Source organism: Pseudorca crassidens, chromosome 6 (genome assembly GCF_039906515.1).
Source record: "Pseudorca crassidens isolate mPseCra1 chromosome 6, mPseCra1.hap1, whole genome shotgun sequence".
Lineage (NCBI taxonomy): Eukaryota > Metazoa > Chordata > Mammalia > Artiodactyla > Delphinidae > Pseudorca > Pseudorca crassidens.
In genome coordinates this window covers 9,190,660-9,209,555 of record NC_090301.1, presented here as the reverse complement: position 1 = coordinate 9,209,555, position 18,896 = coordinate 9,190,660, and the positions used below count along the sequence as shown (strand labels likewise).

The 18,896-nt window shown below is 36.7% G+C and overlaps 1 protein-coding gene across 1 annotated transcript in view; it reads left to right on the top strand.

Annotated features, from left to right (window-relative positions):
• The window catches only part of LOC137226121 (nuclear body protein SP140-like), a 77,797-nt gene that overhangs the window by 40,115 nt on the left and 18,786 nt on the right, over positions 1-18,896 (top strand). The window contains exons 12-14 of the mRNA XM_067740285.1: positions 7,660-7,746; positions 7,962-8,078; positions 8,849-8,902. Of these exons, the coding sequence (XP_067596386.1) occupies positions 7,660-7,746; positions 7,962-8,078; positions 8,849-8,902 (258 nt within the window). The remainder of the gene's footprint in view (positions 1-7,659; positions 7,747-7,961; positions 8,079-8,848; positions 8,903-18,896) is intronic.

Below are 18,896 nucleotides of genomic sequence, written 5' to 3'. Positions count from 1 at the left end.
TCACGGTCCCTGGGGTTTAGGAACAAATCTTGGGAGGTCATTTTAGAATTCTACCTATGACAATGAAGCTTGAGTAAATCTCCAGAAAATAACTATCCAGATGAGACATTGATTTTCCCAAGCAAATAATATAGGCTACCAAACAAATTACAACACCAAAGAAAGCTGAGCGTAAGTGTGTTAAAGAAAAGAATTTGACTTTAGAAAAGACTATAGTAATTGGCTTAGGCACTACAGGGAAGTGAGGTATACCTATTTTGTTTATTTCCTGCATATCTTGAATATGCATAGTATAGGCATACTGATGTTCAGATTAACTATAAAGTGATCATGTGTAGGAGAATTTTCCAGGAATTCTAAGGTTAGCCCTTCTTAGTACACTTAATATGTAGTTTCATTTGCAGAATAGAGCCTTACCTATTAAATTTTTAGGAGTTTCTTGGAGAAAAGAAAGGACAGTTTGTTACATAATGGTCTGAATATAGCAGTTATTGGTTGGCACAGGGAACTACTCTTGGTCATTTTTTTCAGTCCTTTTAGAGAAATATTATCAAATGAGTCATTTACTTTTGACATGGCAAAAGTTCCCCACTGAAATCTAAAGACATCTTTTGTGAAAATTTACCATTTATTAAATGAAAGTTAGAATCACACTGAGAGTACAGAGAGGAAGTGAAAGTTCTGCCAGTGGGAGATTGTGACTTTGGCAAAGACAAGCCCATGACATAGAGTTCTAAGTATGAATGGTGTCCTGAAAATGGAGTATTGTGCTCATCAATCAAGCAGAAACTAAAAAGAAGACATATGATCAATTACATGATAACAGTTATGTACTGAACAAAAGGATTTTCTTTCAAAAATTAATATGATGTCAAGTATCCTCATGAAAGTTTTGGTGAGGGACCCAAGACAAAATGTGACAAACTATATTTGCACAAATTATCGACTTTCTAATGGACCCCCATCCATTAATTAGTCTTTGGGGCTAGCTTGGATTGGGGATTTATCAAATCTATGCCTCTATCTATTTGGATCACCATCTTCTAATAATGAAGAAGCACAGGAAAATCAGGAACAGACAAACACACGAGACAAGACTTTTAAAAAAATAGACAAAAGAAAAGTGAGAATAAATGGAGTAGTGGAAGAATAAGCACATTAATAGAACATTTGCTAAATGCTGTCCCGCCAAACCAAAATGTCTGCCTACTTTGTATGTAATTGCATACACATCTTTAAATAATAAAATAAATTCAGAAATAAAACTTCAATGAAACAAGTCAGAGCTCAAGTTGTTCTTGAGATGGATTCACTTGGCAGTGGATCAGGAAGACAATCTGAGTTGTGCACAAGAAGCTGGGGTTTTGGACCAACATCTGTTGGTCCAAGGGTCCCACAAGACACCCCTAAGCAAGAGTCCTCAAGACGATCTTGGTGGGAACACCATTTGTGAAGGAAGAGTGGCCACCGTGCAATATTTGAAGCTAAAGCTGGATTTGTAGCTTGCTAAGCAAGACACATGGTGGGAGGAAGCACTGTACACAGTTTTTTTTAATAAAGGAAACTGCTGATTTTACTTATTTTTAATTAATTTTTATTGGAGTATAGTTGATTTACAATGTTGTGTTTTTACTTACACTTTTGGGACGCATGTAGTTCAGGGACTGCAGACTTTCAGAAACAGGAGTGTTTATAAATCGGTTAGCATTTAGCCATACACATAGGCTTTCTGAAGTGTATCTGGCTGATTTTCATAAGTGTAAGGCTGCAACTGATTAGCTGACTTTAGATGTGGTTAGTGATGCAAGCAGTCATTGGCCAATTGGGATGAATTTAAAACTGGTTCTGTCAATTACATTTTGCAACTTTCAAAGGACAGTCAGTTTTTCCTAGAAGGATAAGATCTTTTTATTTTATTCTTAGGGATAAAAGTAGAAAAATGAAAGTAGAGAAAGCAGAATGAGGTTCAAAAGATGGGAAAAACATGGCTCTGTCGGATCTCAGGTGTGATTATTGGAGCAGATATTCTTTTTCCCAGAAGGCAGTTCATTGTTTTTTTTCTTTTTGGTTTTTCTTTTCTTTTCTTTTCTTTTTTACATCTTTATTGGAGTATAATTGCTTTACAATGTTGTGTTAGTTTCTGCTGTATAACAAAGTGAATCAGCTATATGTATACATATATCCCCATATACCATCCCTCTTGCATCTCTCTCCCACCCTCCCTATCCCACTCCTCTAGGTGGTCAAAGAGCACCGAGCTGATCTCCCTATGCTATGTGGCTGCTTCCCACTACCTATCTATTTTACATTTGGTAGTGTATATATGTCAATGAAACTCTATCACTTTGTCTTATATTACCTGTCCTCCTCCCTGTGTCCTCAAGTCCATTCTCTGCGTCTGCATCTTTATTACTGTCCTGCCGCTAGGTTCATCAGAACCATTTTTTTTTTTTTTTTTAGATTCCATATATATGTGTTAGCATACGGTATTTGTTTTTCTCTTTCTTACTTACTTCATTCTGTGTGACAGTCTCTAGGTCCATCCACCTCACTACAAATAACTCAATTTTGTTTCTTTTTATAGCTAATATTCCACTGTATATATGTGCCACAACTTCTTTATCCATTCATCTGTCAGTGGACACTTATGTTGCTTCCATGTCCTGGCTATTGTAAATAGTGCTGAAATGAACATTGTGGTGCATGTCTCTTTTTGAATTATGGTTTTCTCAGGGTATATGCCCAGTAGTAGAATTTCTGGGTCGTATGGTAGTTCTATTTTTAGTTTTGTTAGGAACCTCCATAGTAGCTGTATCAATTTACATTCCCACCAACAGTGCAAGAGGGTTCCCTTTTCTCCACACTCTCTCCAGTGTTTATTGTTTGTAGATTTTTAAAATTATGGCCATTCTCACCAGTGTGAGGTGATACCTCATTGTGGTTTTGATTTGCATTTCTCTAATGATTAGTGATGTTGAGCATCCTTTCATGTGTTTGTTGGCAATCCGTATATCTTCTTTGGAGAAATGTCTATTTAGTTCTTCTGCCCATTTTTGGATTGGGTTGTTTGTTTTTTTAATACTGAGCTGCATGAACTGCTTGTATACTTTGGAGATAAATCCTTTGTCATTTGCTTCATTTGCAAATAATTTCTCTTATTCTGAGGGCTGTCTTTCTTCTTATTTGTAGTTTCCTTGTAAGTTTCATTAGGTCCCATGTATTTATTTTTGTCTTTATTTCCATTTCTCTAGGAGGTGGGTCAAAAAGGATCACCCTGTGATTTATGTCAAAGAGTGTTCTTCCTATGTTTTCCTCTAAGGGTTTTATAGTGTCTGGCCTTACATTTAGGTCTTTAATCCATTTTGAGTTTATTTTTGTACATGGTATTAGGAAGTGTTCTAATTTCATTCTTTTACATGTAGCTGTACAGTTTTCCCAGCACCACTTATTGAAGAGGCTGTCTTCTCTCCATTGTATATTCTTGCCTCCTTTATCAAAAATAAGGTGACCATATGTGCATGGGTTTATCTCTGGGCTTTCTATCCTGTTCCATTGATCTGGATTTCTGTTTTTGTGCCAGTACCATACTGTCTTGATTATTGTGGCTTTGTAGTATAGTCTGAAGTCAGGGAGCCTGATTCCTCCAGCTCTGTTTTTCTTTCTCAAGATTGCCTATTCGAGGTCTTTTGTGTTTCCATACAAATTGTGAAATTTTTTGTTCTAGTTCTGTGAAAAATGCCATTGGTAGTTTGATAGGGATTGCATTGAATCTGTAGATTGCTTTGGGTTGTATTGTCATTTTCACAATATTGATTCTTTCAATCCAAGAACGTGGTATACCTCTCTATCTATTTGTATCATCTTTAATTTCTTTCATCAGTGTCTTATAGTTTTCTGCATACAGGTCTTTCGTCTCCTTAGGTAGGTAGATTTATTCCTATGTATTTTCTTCTTTTTGTCACAGTGGTAAATGGGAGTGTTTCCTCAATTTCTCTTTCAGGTTTTTCATCATTAGCGTATAGGAATGCAAGAGATTTCTGTGCATTAATTTTGTATCCTGCAACTTTACCAAATACGTTGATTAGCTCTAGTAGTTTTCTGATAGCATCTTTAGGATTCTCTATGTATAGTATCATGTCATCTGCAAACAGTGAGAGTTTTACTTCTTCTTTTCCGATTTGGATTCCTTTTATTTCTTTTTCTTCTGTGATTACTGTGGCTAAAACTTCCAAAACTATGTTGAATAGTAATGGTGATAGTGGGCACCCTTGTCTTGTTCCTGATCTTAGAGGAGATGGCTTCAGTTTTTCACCATTGAGAACGATGTTGGCTGTGGGTTTGTCATATATGGCCTTTATTATGTTGAGGTAAGTTCCCTCTATGCCTACTTTCTGGTCGGTTTTTTATCATAAATGGGTGTTGAATTTTTTCAAAAGCTTTTTCTGTATCTATTAAGATTATCATGTGGTTTTTATCCTTCAATTTGTTAATATGGTGTATCACATTGATTGATTTGCATATATTGAAGAATCCTTGCATTCCTGGGATAAACCCCACTTGATCATGATGTATGATCCTTTTAATGTGCTGTTGGATTCTGTTTGCTAGTATTTTGTTGAGGATTTTTGCATCTATGTTCATCAGTAATATTGGCCTCTAGTTTTCTATCCTTGTGACATCTTTGTCTGGTTTTGGTATCAGGGTGGTGGTGGCCTTGTGCAATGAGTTTGGGAGTATTCCTCCCTCTGCTATATTTTGGGAGAGTTTGAGAAGGATGGGTGTTAGCCCTTCTATAAATGTTTGATAGAACTTGCCTGTGAAGCCATCTGGTCCTGGGCTTTTGTTTGTTGGAAGATTTTTAATCACAATTTCAATTTCAGTATTTGTGATTCGTCTGTTTATATTTTCTATTTCTTCCTGGTTCAGTCTCAGAAGGTAGTGCTTTTCTAAAAATTTGTCCATTTCTTCCAGGTTTTCCATTTTATTGGCATATAGTTGCTTGCAGTAATCTCTCATGACCTTTGTATTTCTGCAGTGTCAGTTGTTACTTCTCCTTTTTCATTTCTAATTCTGTTGATTTGAGTCTTCTCCCTTTTTTTCTAGATGAGTCTGGCTAATGGTTTATCAATTGTGTTTATTTTCTCAAAGAGCCATCTTTTAGTTTTATTGATCTTTGCTATTGTTTCCTTCATTTCTTTTTCATTTATTTCTGATCTGATTTTTATGATTTCTTTCCTTCTGCTAACTTTGGGTGTTTTTTTGTTCTTCTTTCTCTAATTGCTTTAGGTGTATGGTTAGGTTGTTTATTTGAGATTTTCCTTATTTCTTGGGGTAGGATAGTACTGCTATAAACTTCCCTCTTAGAAGTGCTTTTGCTGCATCCCATAGGTTTTGGATCATCGTGTTTTCATTGTCATTTGTTTCTAGGTATTTTTTGATTTCCTCTTTGATTTCTTCAGTGATCTCTTGGTTAGTTAGTAGTATATTGTTTAGCCTCCATGTGTCTGGTTTTTTTACAGTTTTTTTCCTGTAGTTGATATCTAGTCTCATAGCGCTGTGGTCATAAAAGATACTTGATACGATTTCAATTTTCTAAAATTTACCAAGGCTTGACTTGTGTCCCAGGATATGATGTATCCTGGAGAATGTCCCACGAGCACTTGAGAAGTAAGTGTATTCTGTTGTTTTTGGATGAAATTTCCTATAAATATCAGTTAAGTCCATCTTGTTTAATGTGTCATGTAAAACTTGTGTTTCCTTATTTATTTTCACTTTGGATGATCTGTCCATTGGTGAAAGTGCGCTGTTAAAGTCCCCTGCTATTATTGTGTTACTGTTGATTTCCCCTTTTATGGCTGTTAGCATTTTCCTTATCTATTGCAGTGCTCCTATGTTGGGTGTGTAAATATTTACAATTGTTATATCTTCTTCTTGGATTGATCCCTTGATCATTATATAGTGTCCTTCTTTGTCTCTTGTAATAGTCTTTATCTTAAAGTCTATTTTGTCTGATATGAGAATTGCTACACCAGCTTTCTTTTGATTTCCATTTGCATGGAATATCTTTTTCCATCTCCTCACTTTCAGTCTGTATGTGTCCCTAGGTCTGAAGTGGGCCTCTTGTAGACAGCATATATATGGGTCTTGTTTTTGTATCCATTCAGCCAGTCTATGTCTTTTGGTTGGAGCATTTAATCCATTTACATTTAAGGTAATTATCGATATGTATGTTCCTATTACCATTTTCTTAATTGTTTTGGGTTTGTTTTTGTAGGTCTTTTCCTTCTCTTGTGTTTCCTGCCTAGAGAAGTTCCTTTAGCATTTGTTGTAAAGCTGGTTTGGTGGTGCTGAATTCTCTTAGCTTTTGCTTGTCTGTAAAGGTTTTAATTTCTCCATTGAATCTGAATGAGACCCTTGCTGAGTAGAGTAATCTTGGTTGTAGGTTTTTCTCCTTCATCACTTTAAATATGTCCTGCCAGTCCCTTCTGGCTTGCAGAGTTTCTGCTGAAAGATCAGCTGTCAACCTTATGGGTATTCCCTTGTATGTTATTTGTTGTTTTTCCCTTTCTGCTTTTAATATTTTTTCTTTGTATTTAATTTTTGATTGTTTGATTAATATGTGTCTTGGCATGTTTCTCCTTGGATTTATGCTGTATGGGACTCTCTGTGCTTCCTGGACTTGATTGACTCTTTCCTTTCCCATGTTAGGGAAGTTTTCAACTATAATCTCTTCAAATACTTTCTCAGTCCCTTTCTTTTTCTCTTCTTCTTCTGAGACCCCTATAATTCGAATGTTGGCATGTTTAACATTGTCCCAGAGGTCTCTGAGACTGTCCTCAGTTCTTTTCATTCTTTTGTCTTTATTCTGCTCTGTGGTAGTTATTTCCACTGTTTTATCTTCCAGGTCACTTATCCATTCTTCTGCCTCAGTTATTCTATTGATTGCTTCTAGAGAATTTTAAATTTCATTTATTTTGTTGTTCATCATTGTTTGTTTGCTCTTTAGTTCTTCTTGGTCCTTGTTAAGTGTATCTTGTATTTCCTCCATTCTATTTCCAAGGTTTTGGATCATCTTTTCCAAGATTTTGGATCATCTTTAGTTCCAAGATTTTGGATCATTCATTACTATGAATTCTTTTTCAGGTAGATTGCCTATTTCCTCTTCATTTTTTTGGTCTGGTGGGTTTTTACCTTGCTCCTTCATCTGCTGTGTGTTTCTCTGTCTTCTCATTTTGTTTAACTTACTGTGCTTGGGGTCTCCTTTTCGCAGGCTGCAGGTTCGTAGTTCCCATTGTTTTTGGTGTCCGTCCCCAGTGGGTAAGGTTGGTTCAGGGGTCTGTGTAGGCTTCCTGGTGGAGGGGACTTGTGCCTGTGTTCTAGTGGGTGGGGCTGCATCTTGTCTTTCTGGTGGGCAGAGCCGTGTCTGGTGGTGTGTTTTGGGATGTCTGTGAACTTAGTAAGATTTTAGGCAGCCCCTCTGCTAGTCAGTGGGGTTGTGTTCCTGTCTTGCTAGTTGTTTGGCATGGGGTTTCCAGCACTGGAGCTAAAAAGCAGTTCATTATAGTTCAGAATATTAGTGTGCATTATGAGAGCCCCAGGAACTCTTCCCTAATCACTGTCTCAGGATCTGTGGATGGTAATTTTCCTGTGTCTCTTTAGTATCTGGCAAACTAGAAGCTCTTCAGATGAATACAGAAGGAGATTCTGAGGAGCTAACTTCTAGCCCACCATCTTATAATGGACAAGGTAACTATGCATTAAGAAAAAAAGCAGAAACTAAGTTCTGGTAAAGAGAAAAGGATGAGAAAGGGGAAAATGGAGACTTAAAGGAAGAGTCAGGTGTAGGGAGGATAAATGAAAGATTTCAGAGCAAGAGGTAGAAAAAGTGGGATCAACAAGGGTTCAGAAAAGAGGATCACTAGGGAAATGAAAAGTCTTCATAATTCACAATTTTGCCCCAGGAGCAGAGCCACCAACATTTGGAAATGAGAAGTGTTCCTGTGTTATATGTTTCTCAAAAGATGTGCCAGGAGGTCCAGAAGGAAGTACTGAAAGTAAAGAAGCTAGTGACATGATGGGTAAGGATACCTGAGTGTGGTGAGATGGGGGTGGCTCCACTGGTAACACAGACGCAGGTTGGGTGGTGGCAGGTGATCCAATCCATCCCAGTATCCTGATCTCTGCATTTGCTTGACCTGATCCTTTTGGGAATAGTAGGGAAGCAAGAGATCATTATAAAATTGTGTCTAAGGGATGGCCCATGTTGATTATATATGGATGATGTAGTAGAAATACACTTTTAAAAATGGCAGTATATTTTCTATTACATCAGTATATTACTAATAAAGCCTTGTGATTTACAATGTTTTCTATCCCTGTCACCCAAGAAAGTCAAGTGTATGTCCACTAGTAGATAATAGTGTCATTTTGTCACAACCTTAGAAAGTTCTCAAAAGATAACTAGTCCTGTCACTTAATTGTCAGGAGAAGAGACTTCAGATCAACTATTCTTAACCCAGCACATATTTTTGATAGATGTTCTCCAGCATGTCACTTGTTTATATAGTGATCCTATTAAGTCTTAAGAACTAGACAGATATCCCTGAGTAAACTGAAGTACATAAGTATTGAAGAACGTTTTTCAAAGTCCCATTAAGAAATAAAGGAAGACCCAGGACTCATCCTGGACTCTCACTTCTCAATTCAGTAGGTTTAGTTCCTTTAGAAGGAAGAGACAGATGATAACCCAAACATCTTTATAAATTCAAGCCTTTTGCAGTATGAATCATCCTAAGATTTATAACTTTTATTTATTCATTTTTGTTTCCTCACCACCTGTTTTTTCTAGATACTGTGGATCTTGGAAACAACTCTACTTTGGGAAAACCCAAGAGGAAAAGAAGTAAGAGTGTATACAATTTTACTTGCTTTTGATATTAAAATGAGTTTTTAAGGCCAGTTTCATTATTATAATTTATAATAATAAATATTAATAATATGACAGCCCCATAAAGATGTCTATATCCTAATCTCTGGAACCTGTAATCTGTTCTCTTACATGGCAAAAGGGATTTTACAGATATAATTAAGATAGGGACCTTGAAAGGGGCGATTATCCTGGATTATTGTGGTGCATCCAATATCATCAAATGGGCCTTAAAAAATGAAGAAGTGTGTCTGGCTGCGAAGAGAGGGAGAAGCGATTATGGAAGATAGTCACAGAGAGATGCAATATTGCTGGCTTTGCAGATGAAGGGGAGGAAAAACGAATATGGGTGGCTCCTAGAAGCTGGGAAAGTAAAAGAAATAGATTTTCCTCTATAGCCTCCAGACAGGAATGAAGGCCTACTGAAACCTTGATTTTAGCCCAGAGAGACCCTTGTCAGACTTCTAACCGACACAAGTGTAAGACAATAAAGTGTTTTAAGTCACTAAATTTGAGGTCATTTGTTATGGCAGCAATAAAAGAGTAATACAGAATTTTTGGTCATTGGAAGTGGGGTGCAGCTATAATGCATTCCTGAAAATGTGGAAGTGGCTTTGGAATTGGGCAATGGCCAGAGGGAAATTGGGTTATAAGAAGAACTTTAAGTAGAATGATAGAGAATGTCTAGATTGCCTTGAGCAGCTTGTTAGTAGAAAGGTGGTGCTGAAGACTCTGCTTGTGAGGACTTGGAAGTGAAGAACATGGTAGAGAAAACCTATATCATATTAGAGAATGTGTAAATTGTCATGAAACCACTGTTAGTTTAAAGGTGTCACTGAAGGAAATAAGGAACATGTGTTTGGAAATTAAAGGAAAGGGGATCCTTATTATATAGTGGCAGAAAGCTCAGTGAAATTCTATCCTGCAGTTATGCAGAAAGCAGAATTTTCTGGATATATAGCTAAGGAGATTTCTAAGTACTATGATAAAGGTGCAGCTGGTTTCATGTTGCTGCTTAGAGTAAACTGTGAGATGAAAGAGATAAGTCAAGGGAAGAACTGCTAAACAAAAGGAATAAGAACTTGATGATTTGGAAAATTCTTAGCCTATTCAGATTGCAAAAGATGCTCATATTAGGAGCGTCATTGTCAGGAAAATGTGCTCTGCAGTGACAACCCAGAGTGTGGCTGTATAACTTTTTGCTAATGCCCCAGAAGTAGTGAAAATTCAGGGTATTCAGTCATATAAAATGTTCTTTGAAGAGGTTAAGTTTGTGACCCATAGATACCTTCAACCATCTCAGCAGAAGTGAAAAATAGATATGTGAGTATACAGGAAAGATCTGTAGAAGAGACTGTTGTCTAATGGAGGAGATCCCCATGACATACATCAGAGATTGATAAGATTGTTGAAAACTTTATACCAACAGAAACAGAGATGTCCTTTTTCTAGTCCCTGGAACCTGTAATCTGTTACTTCACCTGGCAAAAGAGACTTTGATGGTGTGATTAAGTTAAGGGTTTTGAGATGTGCAGGTTTTTCTAGATTATCTGGGTGGCCCCCATCAAATCACAGGGGTCCTTAAAATCAGAAAACCTTTCCTTCTATGGAGAGAGGGATATGTGACTATAGAATAATGATCAGAGAGATACAATGTGGCTGGCTTTGAAGATGAAGGCAGGGAGCAATGAGCCAAGAAATGTGGGCAGCCTTCAGAAGCTGGAAAAGGTAAAGAAATGAATTATCCCCTACGGCTTCCAGAAAGGAACAGAGCTCTCTGGATTCTTTGATTTTAGCTCAGTGAGACTTATATTTTTTCAAAAATTTTGTTGTTTTTAAAATTTTAAAATATATGCTCTTTGTAAATTTTGATTGATGTATATCTTTCTAGATTTTTCTATGCATGTATTAACACATGTATATCATATACTAACACATTATATCATAAATCTATTCTTACTGTTACATTTCCCTTAGTTTAAAGCAGTATATCATGCACAGACATTATAAACATTTAACATTTTGCCAAACTTAATTGTAAAAAGTTTCATTTCATTCTGCTTTAATTTGCATTGCTCTCATTTTTGTTGTGGTCAAGCACTTTTCATTTGTTATTGGTTGTTTGTGTTCCTTTTTCTAAAAATGACTGATGAAAATAAATAAATAAAAAAAAATGGCTGGCGTGTAAGCCTTGCCCAGTATTGCTATCTTTTTTTTTTTTAACCATGCTGAAGAAGCATCAGAATATATATATATATATATATATATATATATATATATATATATATATATATATATAAAATTTTGCCTATGTATGTGGTTACTATTTTGTCTCATTTGATGTTATTCTCTTAGGCTTGTTTATAGCATATTTTGTTCTAGAGAAATTTGAAAATTTTATGTAGTAAGATCTATCAAGGTTTTCCTTTATGGCTTCTAGGTTTTGTTTATAATGTACAAAGATATTTTCCATCTCAAGATTTTTAAAATATTTATATTTGCTTCTAGAATATTTGAAGTACTTAGTGCTTTTAAATGCTTAAAGCTATTATTCACATAGGATTCACTTCTTTGTGTATGATGTGAGATAGTAATTACAAGGAATAACACCAACACTTTTTTTTAAATTGAAGTATAGTTGATGTACAATATTATATGTTACAGGTGTACAATATAGTGATTCAGTTTTTAAAGGTTATATTCCATTCATAGTTATTATAAAATATTTGCTATATTCCCCATGATGTACAATATATTCTTGTAGCTTGTTTTATACCTAATAGTTTGTACCTCTTAATTCCCATCCCTATATTTCCCCTCCCCTCTTCCTTCTCCCCACTAGTAACCACTAGTTTGTTCTCTATATCTGTGTCTGCTTCTTTTTGTTATATTCAACTACTTTGTTGTGTTTTTTTAGGTTCCAAATATAAGTTATATAATACAGTATTTGCCTTTCTCTGTCTGACTTATTTCACTTAGCATAATTCCCTCCAAATCCATCCATATTGCTGCAAATTCATTCTTTTTATGGCTGAGTAGTATTCCATAGTATATATATACACCACATCTTCTTTTTCCATTCATCTGTTGATGGACACTTAGGTTGCTTCCATATCTTGGCAGCGTAAATAATGCTGCTGTGAATATTGGGATACATGTATCTTTTCAAATTAGTGTTTTTGTGTTCTATGGCTATATGCCCAGGAGTGGGATTGCTGGGCCATATGATAATTCTATTTTTAGTTTTTTTAGAAACCCCCAAACTTTTTTCCACAGTGGCTGCATCAACTTACATTCCCACCAACAGGGTAGGAGGGTTCCCTTTTCTCTACGTTCTTTCCAATTTTGCTGTTTGTATTCTTTTTGATGATAGTCATTCTGACAGATGTGAGGTGATATCTCATTGTGGTTTTGATTTTCATTTCCCTGATGATTAGCGATGTTGAACATCTTTTCATGTGCCTATGAACACCAACATTTTTTTCTTCATGATTTTAATGCCCTCTTGTGCCTTTTCCTGTATTCACAGATCTGTGTCTGACTCTACTCTGAAATGCTGGTCAGTTTATTTTATTTTTTTAAATAGATCTTTATTGGAATATAATTGCTTCACAATACCGTGTTATCAAGTCGGTTTAACTACAGTGCTTTAAAGTAAAATTTTCTATTCCTACTTGTTATACTTTTTTTTTAACAAAGAAAAAAAGTAAAAAAATATAATGAGAAGCAAGAGAAAAGGAGGTTTCAGAATTTCAGTAATTCTGGCTCCCTCACTGTGCATGAATTTTAGAATCAATCAAGATTTCCTCTTAATAGCTCCCCAACTGCACTGGAACTTTGAAAATACATTCAATTTGGAGATAAATTTGGGTAGAAATGAGGGTTTTACATGGAGAATGAAGTACTCATTTATTCAGATCACATTTTACGTTCTTCAACAAAGTTTTAGTTTTTTAAATAGATCTTGCACATTTTTACTTTCCTTGTCAGCTTTATTGAGCTATAATTTTCTATAATAGCACTCATCACTGTTAAGGTATGATTGGATGAGTTTTAACAAACTGACCTCGTCAATTCTTTAAAATTTGTTGAAAGTTCCTTTGCATCCTAATTTACGTCAATATTTGTGAATGTTCTGTGCCACTTAAAAATAGTGTGCATTGAACTATTTCTTGGGATCTGGACTCTCCCCATAAACAGTCTTTATCAAGCACAACTTTGTTGTTTGGTTCTTCTAAATCTTCTAAGGTAGCTTATATTCTTTCTATCAGGTTTCTATTTAGATGAGGTAAGTTCTCCCACATGGTTGTGTATTTGCCTCCTCACTACTCTGTTGTTTTACTTTAAATACTTTGAGGCTATTCATGACTGTATAACTTAGTGGATTTTTTCCTTTTATTATTATACAGTGTTCCTCTTTATCCCTATTAATGCTTTTGATCTTAGATCTCTTTTTCAGGGTGCTGATAGTGTTCCATGAACTTTTATGTTTTTGAGGGTTTTGACTCCCTTTGCATTAAGCCCTTTTTTGCAGCTTTGTTTTAGGCCTCATGTAACAACACTTAGCTTTTTCTAAACTTCTCTGATAATCCTCATCTTTTAATAGTTAAATTTTATTTGTTTACATTTATTCTGATTCCTAATATATGTGGACTTATAGATTCTATATCACTGTTCATCTTTATTTTTCTGTGTTTTTGTGTCCTTTCCTACTTTCAAATGGGCTGAGATAGAATTCTGTATTCTACCTTTTTTCCCTGCTGGTTTGGCGATTAGAGATAAATTTCTGTAATCTTTTGAACCATGCCCCAATCCCCAAAGATGATAAGGATCTTAGCATGGATTCACTACAGGTTGACCATCCATCTCTACCATTTAGCTATTGTTTAACATTTTATTTTCTTTTAATTACAATTTTGAAACTATTAATATTATGATTTTTGCAGTTGATATTTACTTAAATTAAAATTTTTAAAAATCATTTTATGTACTCATCATTGTTTCTTTTCTTTGATTTTGCTTTTTGTCTAGCTGAATTAAATCCTTTGGTTCTTTTATTGAGTGGTCTCTAAGTGGTAAATTTTTCAAGTGTTGTATGTGCAAATTTGTCTTTTTTTTGATAGACCCAAGGTTAAAATTTCTAGGTTGACTTTTTTTTTTTTTAAACATCTTTATTGGAGCATAATTGCTTTACAATGGTATGTTAGTTTCAGCTTCACAACAAAATGAATCAGTTATATATATACATATGTTCCCATATCTCTTCCCGCTTGCGTGACCCTCCCTCCCACCCTCCCTATCCCACCCCTCCAGGCGGTCACACAGCACCGAGCTGATCTCCCTGTGCTATGCGGCTGCTTCCCACTAGCTATCTACCTTACGTTTGGTAGTGTATACATGTCCATGCCTCTTTATTGCTTTGTCACCGTTTACCCTTCCCCCTCCCCATAGCCTCAAGTCCATTCTCTAGTAAGTCTGTGTCTTTATTCCTGTTTCACCCCTAGGTTTTTCATGACATTTTTTTTTCTTAAATTCCATATATATGTGTTAGCATACGGTATTTGTCTCTCTCTTTCTGACTTACTTCACTCTGTATGACAGACTCTAGGTCTATCCACATCATTACAAATAGCTCAATTTCGTCTCTTTTTATGGCTGAGTAATATTCCATTGTATATATGTGCCACATCTTCTTTATCCATTCATCCGATGATGGACACTTAGGTTGTTTCCATCTCTGGGCTATTGTAAATAGAGCTGCAATGAACATTTTGGTACATGACTCTTTTTGAATTATGGTTTTCTCAGGGTATATGCCCAGTAGTGGGATTGCTGGGTCATATGGTAGTTCTATTTGTAGCTTTTTAAGGAACCTCCATACTGTTCTCCACAGTGGCTGTATCAATTTACATTCCCACCAACAGTGTAAGAGGGTTCCCTTTTCTCCACACCCTCTCCAGCATTTATTGTTTCTAGATTTTTTGATGATGGCCATTCTGACTGGTGTGAGATGGTATCTCATTGTAGTTTTGATTTGCATTTCTCTAATGATTAGTGATGTTGAGCATTCTTTCATGTGTTTGTTGGCACTCTGTATATCTTCTTTGGAGAAATGTCTATTTAGGTCTTCTGCCCATTTTTGGATTGGGTTGTTTGTTCTTTTGTTATTAAGCTGCATGAGCTGCTTATAAATTTTGGAGATTAATCCTTTGTCAGTTGCTTCATTTGCAAATATTTTCTCCCATTCTGAGGGTTGTCTTTTGGTCTTCTTTATGGTTTCCTTTGCTGGGCAAAAGCTTTTAAGTTTCATTAGGTCCCATTTGTTTACTTTTGTTTTTATTTCCATTTCTCTAGGAGGTGGGTCAAAAAGGATCTTGCTGTGATTTATGTCATAGAGTGTTCTGCCTATGTTTTCCTCTAAGAGTTTGATAGTTTCTGGCCTTACATTTAGGTCTTTAATCCATTTTGAGCTTATTTTTGTGTATGGTGTTAGGGAGTGATCTAATCTCATACTTTTACATGTAGCTGTCCAGTTTTCCCAGCACCACTTATTGAATAGGCTGTCCTTTCTCCACTGTACATTTCTGCCTCCTTTGTCAAAGATAAGGTAACCATATGTGCGTGGGTTTATCTCTGGGCTTTCTATCCTGTTCCATTGATCTATATTTCTGTTTTTGTGCCAGTACCATACTGTCTTGATTACTGTAGCTTTGTATTATAGTCTGAAGTCAGGAAGCCTGATTCCTCCAGCTCCATTTTTCGTTCTCAAAATTGCTTTGGCTATTCGGGGTCTTTTGTGTTTCCATACAAATTGTGAGATTTTTTGTTCTAGTTCTGTGAAAAATGCCAGTGGTAGTTTCATAGGGATTGCATTGAATCTGTAGATTGCTTTGGGTAGTAGAGTCATTTTCACAATGTTGATTCTTCCAATCCAAGAACATGGTATATCTCTCCATCTATTTGTATCATTTTTAATTTCTTTCATCAGTGTCTTATTATTTTCTGCATACAGGTCTTTTGTCTCCTTAGGTAGGTTTATTCCTAGGTATTTTATTCTTTTTGTTGCAATGGTAAATGGGAGTGTTTTCTTGATTTCACTTTCAGATTTTTCATCCTTAGTGTATAGGATCTAGGTTGACTTTTATTTTTCATTAATAAAGTGTTTACTACATTGTCTTCTAGAATCTGTTTTGTGACTGACTGATGCAAATTCCTCTTTTATTGTGATTGTCATTTCTTGGTAAATAATCTGTCCTTTCTCTCTAAAAGCTCTTTCTCCAACACTGAATCACGGAAAATTTAAATTTAGAGAAAACTGGGGAGAATTTTACAGTAAACACCAGAATACTTTAACATAGTTTCACAATTAACATTGTACTATTCTTGCTTTATCAGATTTCTTTCCATCTATCCATTTCTCTATATATCCACTAACCCATCTTCAAGTTTGAAACATTTCAAAGTTGCAGACATCAGTATACTTCTCCCCAAATACTTCAGCATGTACATCATTAACTAGAGTTCAATACTTGTTTGCAAGATAAAGTTTGTAATGAAATGTACAAATACTAAGTGTACCATTGATGAGTTTTAATAAATGTATTCTCCCATGTAATCCAAATCCTTATCAGGATACAGAACATGACCATCATCGTGGAAGCACTTATGCCCTTTCTGGTATATCCTTATCCCTCACTCATCAGTGGCAACCACTATTCTTATTTTTTTTCATGATAACTTAATTTGGCTTGGTATAAAACTTTATATATGATTTTAGAGCATGTTCTCTTTTGGTGTAAGGTTTATTCCACTCAGCATAATGTTTTTGAGATTTATCCATATTGTTGAATATATCAGTAGTTTGTACCATTTTGTTACAAAATAGGTTACATTGTATGGACTATACCATATTTTGTGTATACTTTCTTCTATTTATTGACACCGCAAGTGTTTCCAGTTTTGGGCTAATATGAAAAAGCTGCAATGAACATTCTTGTAGAAACTTTTCTGTGGCTCTATGCCTTTATACCTCTTGTATAAATTCCTATAAATGAAATTGCTGAGATATAGGCTAGGTGCATCAGTTTTTTTGTCTCCTTAAACCCACATAGGGGTTAGTAATATGGCACACACAAGCTGCCCAAGTTGAGGAACACCCCCAGTCTTAGAAGGGGGTTACTAGCAAACCTGCACAAAACTTATCCATGAGGGAGGCATTAGCTGGAATTTAAGAAAATTTTACTATTCTGGAATATTTCTAAGGACGGAGACATTCTCTATTTTATATTGGTCATGAAACAAATCTGCCCTCTGACCTGGAAGGCGACACGATCTCTAGCTTCCAAAGCTGTTAGCTTTTCAAACATCCTTGAAAAGATACCCTCAGCCATGTGGAAATGCCACAGAACCACCCTCCTCCCCCCAACAAATTCACATCACACATCAGATTCTGGCAAATTTCCAATGTAGGCTAGGGCAAAGTCCATTCAATTTATTTCCTGCTGCATTTAACGAATTTCATAAACCATAAATGCCTTAGGTCTCTAATGACCACCCCTAAGGTGTAATTCTCCACGTTTGCATGAGAGAGGCAGGTGAATGCCCGGCTTTCACACAAGAAGTACAATCCCAAGGGCACACATGGTGCCCCTGGAAGGGAAACATTTACAGTGGTTGAGGTACCCTAATGGGACGTACATCGGCCAGGGGGAAGGTGGACAGTATCTCCAGGGTGGGCCCCTGGCCAACTGTAAGCCTTAAAGTTCCCAGTTCTGTTCATTGCGTCTAGTCCTTGATTTGGAGGGCAGACCCTTCCTGAGGACAGTCCATCTGATCTGTCCTCTTTGTCCATGACACCAACCAGATGGTGTTCATTCTTCACCCCCCACCATAGAATGGCTGAGCATGGGGGTGGGGGTGATGTCTGGAGGGACTCTGCATGGGATATGCAGACGCTGGGACCAGCTCCTTTTCTTGTATCTGGTGAATAGTAGATTCCGCATCTTTGTAGTGGGAGAGCTGTACCAAGCATTTTCCTTCTGGAAGAAGGATTCAGAGAAGTTCTGAAAGATGGATATTATTAATGTACCTCCATCCCCTGTACCCTCTAGAGCTTATGGGATTCCCTCCTCAGATGCCTGGAGTTTTCTTCTTCCTTCACTGCTGCAAAATATGTGTATAACATTCCAGTGGCTGGGACTTCATATTTCTTTCCCAATCATTTCTTATTCCCACTCAGACCTTTCATTCAGAATAGTCAGATACAAGTGGGGCAAAGGCACTTTCATAAAATAACCAGAATTAAATCTGAATCCCTTAGGCCCTCCAAGGCTGTGCCTTCCAGGCTGGTTGGGGAAAGAATGAGGCATCATTCCCAGGAATGTTCAAACAGAATCCTGGATTTTCAGAATTGGCCTATGTAATACTATTAACCCCTCACTGCTTTTGTCCTGATCATTATCCAGGAAGGAGCTGATCCCCTTCTGGAGACAGCTGCCTTCAGTAACCAAAGGTGCCTTACAGAGGTGTATGGACAGGAGATGAGGGTTGTGGGCCAGATAGTCAGGGCATTGTGAAGAGCTCTTTTGTTAAAGGGCACATCACTGTCAGACTGTAGTGGTCCGGGCAGCCAGGCTCAAGATACCCGTGACTTTCTAGGGTCACAATGGTACGGCCAGAGTCAGCTGGTCTGTAAGCAGAAGTATAGACCATGTTGCGGCACCGCCCAGAACCCCAAGAGCATCTTGAAGCCTGGTCAGGCAGGAGCAGGTAGAGGCAAAGCCCCTTGCAGTGTGGCTCCGCCCACGTGGGACAAATGGGCCAGCTTCTAGCAGGAGTCATGAGCCTGGTGATCAGCCATAACCCCTGCGTCAGAATCGTGATGTCAGCCTCCGTCAGTAAAGACCAGGCACCTGGGCATTCCCATGAGGGGCCCAGACTGGTCAATCAGCACCACGGTTCATTTCCACAA